General features: G+C 37.4%; 1 protein-coding gene across 2 annotated transcripts in view; it reads left to right on the forward strand.

Moving 5' to 3' along the window:
* LOC135213596 (probable glutamate receptor) overlaps positions 1–12,346 on the forward strand; it is a 183,136-nt gene that overhangs the window by 68,567 nt on the left and 102,223 nt on the right. For both annotated transcript variants that reach the window (XM_064247607.1, XM_064247608.1), the window contains 3 exons: positions 8,724–8,941; positions 11,218–11,395; positions 12,284–12,333. In XM_064247607.1, the coding sequence (XP_064103677.1) occupies positions 8,724–8,941; positions 11,218–11,395; positions 12,284–12,333 (446 nt within the window). The remainder of the gene's footprint in view (positions 1–8,723; positions 8,942–11,217; positions 11,396–12,283; positions 12,334–12,346) is intronic.

A 12,346-nucleotide genomic window follows, 5' to 3' on the forward strand; every position in this document is an offset into this window, starting at 1 on the left:
ATATAATATATATATATATATATATATAAAGGTTTATTTGCCACGAAGGAAAAAAATGAAAAAACGAGTTGGCCGAGTACTTTCGGTCCTATTCGGACCCTTTACTGAGGCATACTGATTTTACAAAGAACACATAGTCAAAAAAGAAGGCTTAATATACAAACTGACACTACCACATTAGCCATAAGGGCGATTTTCACTCTACAGAGAGGAGGAGGAGTCATAGGCTAGCCACACCTTGAAGGATACCCGCGGTAAACAAGTGATTCTTCCAGAAAAACAGTACATTTTGAAAACAACACGGGATCATATACAATTTAATATCATGAATTTTTACACAAATTTTCCCAACAAAAATTATTATTAATGAAAAGACGAAAGAAATATAAATATATATATATATATATATATATATATATATATATATATATATATATATATATATATATATATCAAGGAGAAAGAGGGAGAGAGAATATCGAACCAGAGAGAGAGAGAGAGAGAGAGAGAGAGAGAGAGAGAGAGACCTTACAGTTCGTTCGGGAGAGAGAGAGAGAGAGAGAAAGACAGACAGACAGACAGACCAGACAGACAGACAGACAGACAGAACAGAGAGAATTAATAAACTAATATACATGTGGGACTAATTTATTAATGTGTTCATTTATTTTGAGGTCCTTCATAAACACTTACAAATAATATGGGTCCAAATGGTACATTCCAACTAAGATTTAGGTTGTTTTTATTAGTGATTTGTATAATTGCCGATTCCAGTAAATTTCTTGAAACATAATCATTAGATCTAGCAATTACCGAGGTATCACCCCAATTAATACAATGAGATTTTTCACTCAGATGGATAAACAGTGCATTTGAAGTCTGGGCTGTTCTAACTGAATACATATGCTGCTTAACCGAACACATAAATTTTACTAGACTGACCAACGTAAAACGATGGGCAATCCTTACAAGGCATTTTGTAAATGATGTTGTTATTTGTTACGGGACTATTCTTAATTAGCATATCTTTAATGGTATTGTTATAAGAGAACACTACATTAACATTAAACGATTTAAATATTGATTTTATGGTTTCAAATCCACGAAAATAACGTAAGCTAAGTACATTTTTAGGGATTTCTTTTTCATTAATAGCAACATTATAAAACTTTTTATGAGCTTTTTGATAACATAAATCAATTAAATGAGGGGGTAGCAGAGATCGTTTCCTATCTTTTTTATGTATCCTATTTCTTGGTCCAGGTATTGTGAACTCGTGATACGCAAAGCGCGTAGGAACATAGAAGAAAAAATTGAAATTTTAATATTAAGATGGTGGCCAGAATAAAAATGTACATATGTTAAATTATTTGTGGGTTTTCTATAAATACTGAATTTGCATTGGAAAGATTCTCTATGTATTAATACATCTAGGAAAGGGATGACATTGTTATTTTCAATTTCAACAGAGAATTTTATGGATGGCACTAAATTATTCAATTTAGACAGTAAATCATTTACATCGATACCACCAGGTAAGACTACTAAGATATCGAAAAGTTAATTAATCTGTGGTTCTTTTCATTTTCACTTAAAATACATTGTGCTGAATATAATATAATCCAAGAAGAGGTGAAAGACTATCTGTTACGATCTAAAGTTCATAAAACACAGAAAAAAAAAACAGGCACGGAACTTGGGAACGTGAGGTCTTTTAAGTACAAAGACAGTCTTTTACAATAATGTAAATAAGACAGTTTGCATTGGAGTTCCAATACTTACATTGGTTCTCTTTTAATTTTACAAAAATATATACGAAGAGGTTAGCGAAGAGTTGGTCGAGACTTCCTCTTTGTTTCCAATAATTTTCACCTTCTGATCACCTTTGTCTTTGCCGCGGAGACCTGCTTTGCGGCACAATAATACCATCTAGCCGTGAAAAGCTTCTTTATCGAAGATGTCATTTTAAAAATACGGTCCAGAGTCTTAGGCGCTGTTCACACTAGCGGGCACTGCCCGATGGGCAAACACTGTTCCCACCAGTGTTGCCGTTTTGTTAAAATGAAATTCCCATGGATTTTAAAAAATTTCCCACACCGAAAACAACAGATATGAGTGTCCAATCCATAGTTTTTGAGGTCGCTGAGAATGAATAGTGACACTCATGATGCTCTTTAAGTCCAAGTTCAGCCCCGATAGGAAGAGTGGGTGAGAAGGGGTGGAAAATGAAATGTAAAAATTGGCATATATTAGTGTATCATACATAGTTTTTAAGTTTGCTGAGGTGAATAGTGACACTCCCAATACCCTTACTGAGAGTCCAAGTTCACCCCTGATAGGAATTGGGGGGGGGGGGGGTTAAGAAGGGGTAAAATGTAAATTGTCAAAAATGCTCGGTAATGTAACTGAAGCAAATAACCTAACAGGAGAGAGAGGGTGTTAGGAAAAAGAAATAAATAAGAATAGAGCGCGAGAGAGAGAGAGAGGTAGGATATGAGAGACACGAGAGAGAGAGAGAGAGTTATAAGGAGTTACAAGGATTAGGATGTCTCAAAGACTTAATAGTCCATCCAATGGGACATCATATGCTCACTTATCTCTAGGAGCAGGCTTTACAATTCATTCACAGTGTTCTAATGATCTTGTTTAGCTTTCTTTTGAACTCTTCCACATTGCTGCTGTTTACAACATCTGGTGGTAGTTTATTCCATGTGTCACATATCTTGTATGTGAAGAAATTCTGACAATGAGATGTGTTGTTACTCTTCGGTTCTAGTTTCCATCCATTATTTCTTACCTGGTTTTCGTTTAACGTGACGAGGTTACTGTCTACTTTTGTTATGCCTTGCAGTATTTGGAATGTTTGTATTAGTTGCCCTCGCTATTGTCGTGTTTCTAAGTCATACATGTTCAGGCTCTCTAGTTGTCTTTGGTAATCTATTTGCCTGATGGATGGAATCAACTTTGTGGCTCTTGCTTGTACCCCTTCTAGTCTATTTATGTCCTTTCGTAGTGTTGGTGACCAAAACTGTACTGCATATTCAAAATGTGGTCTAATTATTGATGTGTAGAGCTGCAGCACCGTTTCCTTGTTTCTGGATCTGAACTGCCTCTTTGTGTATCCTGCTAGTTTCTGTGCCTTCTTTTCAGCTTTGATTCATTGTTTTGTGGATTTTAAAGCTTGCCGCACACTGAGCCGGAACGGAACTGCCCCCGAAGCCACCGAAGCCTCAGAATAGAACAGAAACGACGTCCAGCGCGCACACTGAGCCAGAAGCCACAGAACGGAACCGATGCAGCCAGTGTGGTAGTAGAAGGTCATAATATTCAATGTTATACACTTTATTAATTGTTTACAATAATTCCTTTTGTGAAAACAATTATTACAGTTAACAAAAATAAACCAAAATAACTATCCGTAGACACACTGTTTTGCATGCTTTCAACAATATTTATTGTTACACATTTAATGAATGTTCACAATAATTCCTTTTGTGAAAACAATAATTATAGTTAACAAACACAAACCAAAATAACTTTCTGTAGGCACAATGTTTTGTATTTATCCAACAATATTTAATGTTACACATGAGTGGCTACACTGCTCCCTGTCAGACGCCACCGACGCTTCAGAAAAAATATCTTTCAAAGAATACTGCGTCGGTTCCGTTCTGTTCTGGCCCAGTGTGCGCAGTCAGGTAAGAATGCATGCTTTCGATTTCTATCGGACGTTTCGGTTCTGGGCGCGTCCGTTCGGGTTCAGTGTGCGGCAAGCTTAAGTCCTTGGTAATAATGACTCCAAGGTCCTCTTCTTTTCTACACTATTTATATAATTCCCAGGCAGCATGTAGTTGGCGTGAGGGTTGTTTGTTCCTATTCGTAACACTTAACATTTATCCAGGTTAAAAGCAATTTGCCATCCTATTTTCCTAAGATCATTTCTTAAATTTCCACTGTATCTGGGTCTGCTGCATTTACATCTAGTTTGTTGTCATCTGCAAATTTGGCTATCCTGCTAATTAAGCCTACATCAGTGTCATTAATGTAAATAAAAAACAAGAGCGGGCCAAGGACAACTCTGAGGAACTCCGCTTGCCACATCTACCCATTCTGATTCTTCACCATTTATTGCGACTCCCTCTTTTCTATTAGTTAGCCAGTCTGCTATTTAGGGAAACATATTTCATTTTACAACCGACATCTAACCACAATAAGTTGGGCGCCTTTAATAACACAAACAAGCAAGACTATTCCTGGTAAGTGAAAGCCCACGCGAAACAGACATAAGTTTTAAAAAGTGAACTTCTTTCCCCCATTACCCATGTATCTATTGTGCATTGTGTCTATCATTGCCTTTACTCTTACTTTTGTTATGTTTGTTTACTTATAGTTCCTTTAGAAATTTATCGGCTACAATCGATAAATGTATTTAGTAATAGTTGTATTTATCAGTTAGGTGCAGAATGGAAGGCTATTGTAACTTGGAATTGTGACACTGCACGATCTACAAATGCAGGTCAGAATGGATTATTTTCATTATCCTTTTCCTGTTTGTCACTGACGTTTTATATAAGCCAAAAAGGAGCGGTCTAAAGGACAGAGAAAATGCGATTCCCCGATATCTCCCAACATGGTCTGGTGTTTATTCTTTCTAAAATGCGTTAGCCCGTAGGGGGGTAGTGCCGTCAATGGACCTCATGCGGTGCACTGTAGGCATTACTTAAGGTTCTTTGCAGCGTCCCTTCGGCCCCTAGCTGCAACCACTTTCGTTTCTTTTACTGTACCTCCTTTCATATTTTCTTTCTTCATCTTACTTTCCACCCTCTCCTAATAGTACTTGATTCTTAGTGCAACTGTGAAGTATCCTTGGTTAAATGAATGGGACTAGCAACCTCATCCTAGAAGACTTGCCGAGAACCAGGTTACCACTTGAAATGCGGTCACTCCCTCAAAGGAATAAAGACTCAGAGTTGAATTATAAATATTGATTCATTTGTTGATTACTTGAAGCTCTTCTTAACAATCTAGGTACAGAGGGGGAGAAATGGCTGCTGGATTTATTAAAAGTTACATGTGAAGAGGAAGAAATGCCAAGGGACTGGGAGGAGAGTCTAATTGTATAAATATATACAAATAGAAAGGAGTTGTCAGGGATTGTGGTAACTACAGAGGAATTAAACTAACAGAGCATGAATTGAAAGTTTTAGAGAGAATACTGGATGAGAGATTAAAAGAGATTGTATAGATCGCCAAACAGCATATGGATTCATGAAAAGAAGGGGATGCCATCTTCATAGTAAGTTAGCTACATGAAAAGAGGCTAGAGGGAAACCAGCTCTATTGTGCAATTATAGACCTAGAGAAAGCATACGATAGAATCCCGAGAGAAGTGATGTTTTGGTGTTTAAGGAAAAGGTAAGTCCCAGAAAGGCTGGTTAAGCTGGTCGAGATGATATATAAAAGAACGGCCACAAAAGTGATAACAGCAGTTGGGGAAACAAAACTTTGAAGTTAGTGTTGGATTACACCAGGGGTCAACCTTAAGTCCATTTTTGTTTGTGCTGGTCATGGAAGTGTTGAGTGAAAAGATCAGGAATGAAGAGCTGTGGGAGTTGCTGTATGCCAATGATCTGGTGATTATTGCCGAAAATGAGGAGGACCTACAGAGAAGGGTTGGAGAGTGGCAGGAGTCTTTAGAGAGGGTTAGCTTAAAGGTGAATGTGAATAAAGCAGAAGTTTTGCTTAGCAGTAGGGAGATAGAGAAGAGGCTCGATTATCAAACAGACAGAAAAGTTCAAATACTTAGGATCTACTTTACGCCAAGAGGATGTGAGGCTGAAGTTGATAGTAGGATAAAAGCTGCATGGGGAAAGTGGAGAAAGGTAGCTGGAGTGGTATGTGATAAGGAAATGCCAATCAAGCTAAAAGTCAAGATATATAACTCAGTGATAAGACCAGTGTTAATGTATGGAGCAGAAGAAACATGGGCTCTAAGAAGAAAAGAGGAAGTAAAGCTTGAGAGAACAGAGATGAGAATACTGAGGTGGATTGTGGGAATATCGCTGCTTGAGAGATTGGAAAGTAATGAAATAAGAAGAAGGTCAGGCTTAGTGAATATTACAGAGGTGATAAGAGAGTCACGATTGAGATGGTATGGGCATATGGGCATGTGTTGAGGATAGATGACGAGGAGAGAGTTAAGAGGGCTTGGGAGGAACCCGTTAGAGGAAGAGGATCGAGAGGGAGACAGAGAAGTAGATGGCGAGATAAAGTGAATAAAGATATGGAGAGAAGAGGTTTGGTGGAGGAAGATGCCTTTGATAGAAGGCAGTGTAGGAGAAGGCGCATCAGGTAACCGACCCCTTAATGTAGGGATAACGGTGGGAATGAAGAAGAAATCCTTCTTATCATTAAGTGATTTTCTCTGTCGTGAAAGTTGCTAAGATGGAGAGATGTATCGGAGTTTTGCGTAACCCGTAAACTCTCAATAGCGTTATGCTCACTGAAATCCACTAATCGATGGAAATGTTTCAACAAACGTTCACGCGAATGTGCGTGGCTATATGGAGGGTAACGTTCTTCAGATATTTATTTTGTAATTTTTTGTAAGCTGTTTGAAACCTTTTCCCATTTTACATTGTCACCCTAAGAACAGGTGTTATTGTGATGATTTCCCATTTTTTACGCTTAAAATTAACTTGATTCATTCTCCTTTTCTTTAGTTTAATCTATGTTATTTTTATCCACAGAGAAGTAATCTTGTGAAATGTTTAACTTTGATTATGATATATTTTAACCAGTATTCAGGCCAGTCAGTATCACCTCGTTTTACTACCTCCAATGTGATGAATGGCAATGTTCGACCACCAGGCGTGCGTGTCTCGCTATGACGAGCAAGAAGAAATAAAAAAAATCTGTTAAAACGCACTTGCGTGCCACTAAGTATAATTTGCAAGGTGAATGTCATGCATTACGCCCCTCTGCGGCATTTCATTACATTGTGCAGGAATAAGAATGGCTTGCTAATCATGCGTTCGTGTTAGCAACGACGCGTTTCCACTGATGCCAGATGAAGTTATTAGATCGCGTTGTTTTGTTTGTTTGAACTTCAGCTTTCAACACTGGTTAACTCGTGTTTTGCATGATGTCAAACAAGTTATGGTGCGTGTTCGTGTGTTTATTTCTCAGAAAACCTTTTCTTGCATATTCCAGTAAGCAAGTAGATTTTGTTAGGATAAAGAAAATGAATCCGTGGTTTAGTTTCCGCTAAATTCCTCCCAGTGTAGTTTTTTTGTGTTATTGATTTCCAGTGAGAATAGCTATTGACGTGTACATTATTCTCTCTCTCTCTCTCTCTCTCTCTCTCTCAAGTAATTGATTTTATCACCTTATATTTTAGTGAAGCTAAACTATTATTATTTCCGTCTCTCTCAAAAGTAATTAATTTACTACTTTATAATTTACTGAAGCGATACTATCTCTCTCTCTCTCTCTCTCTCTCTCTCTCTCTCTCTGAAGCAATTATTTTTTCACTTTATAATTTAGTGAAGCTGAACTATAATTATTTTTCCAGTATACATATGGAAACGTGACCTCGTGCATCAGGAAAATATGGCAAATACGCATTATGTATAAAGGTGGTCTCGCTACTTGTATACTGATATAAAAAGGAGACATGCGACAGAGCCGCGTTTTTGTTTGTTTGAATTTAAATTTCTCTTTTGACATTGCTGACACTGGCTTGCCAAATGAATGAGACAAACATTACTTGTTGCCTGCTGGTGGACCTCGGTGAATGAATCAATTGATGTTTTGGACGTTTTCTGTAAGAATGTGACGTACTAGACTGTTGTGTTGTTTACACACACGCACACGCAAACACAAATACACACACACACACACACACACACACACACACATATATATATATATATATATATATATATATAATATATATATATATATATATATAATAAAAGGAGCCCATAAAAACACCAAAATGTAGAGAGAAAAGTACTATATTTCAGAGACTGCTGTCTCTCTCTTCAGGTATATGAATGAGAAAAGTTTACAGAAAAGGTGGTATTTATACCAAGAGATTCGTCCACAAGTAAGCCAATTTAGGTCACCCCCGCTGATAATCTTCCTTTAATCTTCTTAAGCGTTGGTTGAATGAACACTGCGTCGACGATATCTGATATCCAATTTCCTTTTGAGATGTTCATTACCTGCTTCTCTTTTATTAAGGCCGATTCCATCATTTGACTCTTGTACCGGCAGTTGCTGCTATAAATTAGATGGAATTCTGTTGTTACAGAACATTTTTACCAGTCATATATATATATATATATATATATATATATATATATATATATATATATATATATATATATATATATATATATTTATTATAGACTCCTAGGGCTAGCCCAAAGGGTTTGTTTTCAAATGACAAGCGACTTTGGAGACCAAGAGACTGGAAAAAATTATGAAAATAGGACCACGTTTAATGCGCTAGTCAAACCACTCAGTAGTTCCTGATTCTGTTCACGTTTATGATATCCACAGATGGCTGTTGTATCCTACTTTCAGAAGCAGTATATGTGTAAAAACGAGTCTGCTATTTATAAGCAACCTTGGCAGCCAAATGTCAAAGAAAAGGATATCTCGAAATGTTTGGATTTAACAAAAAGAAGTTCATGCGCCTTACCCTTACCTTCCAGCTATTCGCAAGAAAGTGACAAAGAACTGGCATCGACCCTTGCTGGGGTCGTGGACAATCTTGGCCCTGTTGCTGAACTTCAGTTACGAGGGAAACCTTCGGTCACTGATGGCCCTGAGATACATCCCGCATCCAATTCAGACTGTCAGGGACGCCATCGAAGCAACGAACAGGAAGTTGATAATTGAACATCGTACTTCTTTCACAGATATATTAGGGGTAGGCTAATCATGAGCTATTTCTTCTCTTGTTTAGGGAAATAAATGCAGAGAGAAAGGTTAGTGAGCAAATGATTCTCAGAGTAAGGGGTACGAATGGAGGGACCAGCGACGATGGAATGATTTCTTAGAAGAGTTGCTTAATGCAGAGGATATAAGAAAGGCAGACATGCATAATGCAAGAGTGGAAGGGATTAATTTAAGTTTCGCAAGTTTGTGGAAGTGTCTGCTTAAAATGTAAGGGGGGAGGGGGGCAGTTAGAAGAGTTAGAGAATGTAAATGGGATACTGGTTGTTGGGAGTAATTGCATGTATATGTAGTAGAGCAGTAGTCCTACTGAGTAGTTAACCAAGACGTGTGAGTATTTGTAAGAGAGAAAGATTTCATTTTTATGAGAAAAAAGGTGATAGAGGCGATTGTAACACTTACAAGGGCATGACATTATTTAGTACACTTGGAAAGGCATTTTGTTAAGCTTTAGTTGACAGGTATGTCAGATAAAAGCAGGATTGATTTGGGAAAAAATTGGTTTCTACAAGGAAGAGGGCGAATGGCTCATTGTTTCACCAAGGAGTTATGTGGAAGGTTTGTGAATACAAGAGAAGGCTCTTCATGGTATCCATGGTAGAACTAATAATACGATATGGAAGCTGTTGAGGATGTATATATGGTGTAGGAAGTAATGTGGCTAGAGCCATCAGGATTTTTCTCGCCAAAGGCAAAGCCTGTATTCATATGTGAAGATGGAAATGTGATTGATTAAGTAAGTGTACAAGGAATCCACTAAAAGGCGTGATATGTCGGGCTGTTTGATAGTTTTATGGATGTGGTGATGAGAGATGTCGGTGCAGGTTTCCCGGGTAATCAGGTGGAATTCGAATATGAAGCAATGAATGCCAGTATGGGTTGTGGAAGAATGGAAATGTATGATTCACAATCATATTTGGGAGTAAATGTTACTGATAATGGTAGGATGAGAGAAAGGTCAATGTCACGACATTGACCAAGGGAAGGTTTGTAAGATAGGACGATTGTTTGTAGTTTGCAACAATTTGAATGTATACAAGAATTTAGCCATCTCCTCTATGGAAAAAAAATATGGATATAAAAGAGTGCAAAACGTTGAAACTTTAGAAAGACGTTGAGTTAATTGCACCTCTCTTATATATTGAACGGTTGGGATGTAGATGCTACCAAGATGCGACGAGGACTGTAGCAGAGGTAGTGCTTTTGTAGCATGAATAGAATTGACTGAGATAGGTAAGTGAAAAGTAAATATGATTCAGAAGTGTTGAGAGGAAGGATAAGGAGACTGAGAAAGTTCTGGCTGGATTATGTGAAAGAAATATAAGAAATAAGTGTTTCGGTATCAAGGAAGCACAAGTGTTTGCATGAAATAGGCAAGTGGCACATTGCTTACTTTAGGAAGACTGAGGCACTGCCCTTGAAGCCTTTTATTATTTAAGTATATATGAAGCGGCAGATATTTTTATGTTTGCACGGGGCTTGACAGTTGATTTAGCCTACCTTGGGTCTAAACGATCAACCCTTTCGGATTTCTTGTTTGCAGCAAAACTCGTCTGTGATAAATCACATGCATGAGCTAAGTAATGTTTGGTTTTCATCATTATAAAATTACTTTTCATGTTGTAACGCTGGTTTTGATTATATTAAATAACTAAAAGATTGTGTTTTATCATAATATGCTCTTAAAAAAAAGTATCGAAGCGTGATTCGACCTCCAGCTTACTCGGGAGGCATGCAAGATTTGTCCCTCACACTTAAGTTGTAAACATTATATTCCTAACTTAACATAAATTAAAACGTGTTAAAATCTACGATCAAATAGAGCCTGGTTTCACGAACGAAAATTAGAATAAGTACGCTATATTTTATCAGAAATAATTTTTCTGTTCTGTTTAACATGTGCATTAGTAATTCTTTTTTTTATTTTCATTCTAATAGATAAACCATAAAATTCCTGTATCTTTAACACAATGCGAAACACCATTTTAACCTTTGTAGGCTTTTCTGTGGACCTTTCCTACCTCCTCAACAAGAAAAAAAATAGTTTGTAGGCTTACTGCCCAAGTAAGCGAAAAATCAAAATCATTAAGTTAACCAAAAAAAATTTCTGCCTAAGACGCAATTTTACGTCACTAAAATCTCGACTAGCGGTAAAATTATACCATACTTTTACTCCCTGAAAATCACGAACAGTCAAGTACAACCTTTCATTTCAAGTTTCGCTGCACCGTCTGTTGTCTTATTCCCCAGAGGATTCCTTCAGGAGACCTCAGGAATCTCGACGACCAGGGAAAGGCCGGGCGGTATGTGGACCTCAAGATGAGAGATTTCATGAGCTATTATCCTCTCGTCAGAGACAAGGGCAGCATCCAGATATTCGACGTCACAACCTCACTATTGTATTTTAGCGAGTATTTCTCTATGACAGGTAGGGTAGAACAGTGTCCATGAAGTCTCTTTATCACTTAAAGAATATATTACAAAAGCAAATGAACTGACAAATGAGTGGAAATTATTACAAAATGAGTAGATACAGATTTTGTTTTTTTCTGCCTCATTTAATACCATTAGTTACACGAAGCACATCAAGAAAGTAATCGATTTCTTGCCATGTTCGCTATAGCATTACCTCATCAATGGTGCGATGGCATCAGTGATCTTTTACTTGCAATCTGTGATGGCCTATACCTTTGTTCAATACACGATATCTTTAACATAACCCTATGGAAAGATATCCAGGGGAGTGATATATGATGAACGAAGTGGCCAGGGAATTTGGCCATCCCATCCAATCCATCAGTCTGGAAATGTTTTATCTAGGAACCCACGAACATGCAATTCCCAATGTGGTGGTGCGCCATCTTGCTAGAAAATGATGGTTGGTTGAAGGTCATCTAGTTGTGGTGCCACATATTCAGTCAAAAGGTCAATGTAAACAATTGCAATACCTGATGTCTCGTTGAAGAAAAATGGACCAATGATTCGATTGCACATGATCCCAAACCACACATTTACCTTTGGACTATCTTGGTGAAGTTCCCTAGTCACAAGGGGATGTTCTGATCCCCAGTTTCTCACATTGTGTTCAGTTTCCCTGGAACATGAAAGGTTGCCTCATCACTCAAACTCGGTTGAGGAACGTTTCATTCTCAGAAATTCGTTCCAGCACGTTTTATTCTCCTATAATTTTAGATTTTAATGTTAATATATTTGCTTCCCTGTTATATTTTTAAATTTTAAATCTTATAGTATTTTGAGTTTTATGCTTGTATATTTATAATCAGTTTATATCATATTTTTGCATTTTTAACAACAGGTAGATGTGACTTCTACATAGCGAAAGAGAAGTTCATCCCGACGATGTATGCCATGGTCAATC

Source organism: Macrobrachium nipponense, chromosome 43 (genome assembly GCF_015104395.2).
Source record: "Macrobrachium nipponense isolate FS-2020 chromosome 43, ASM1510439v2, whole genome shotgun sequence".
Classification (NCBI taxonomy): Eukaryota; Metazoa; Arthropoda; class Malacostraca; order Decapoda; family Palaemonidae; genus Macrobrachium; species Macrobrachium nipponense.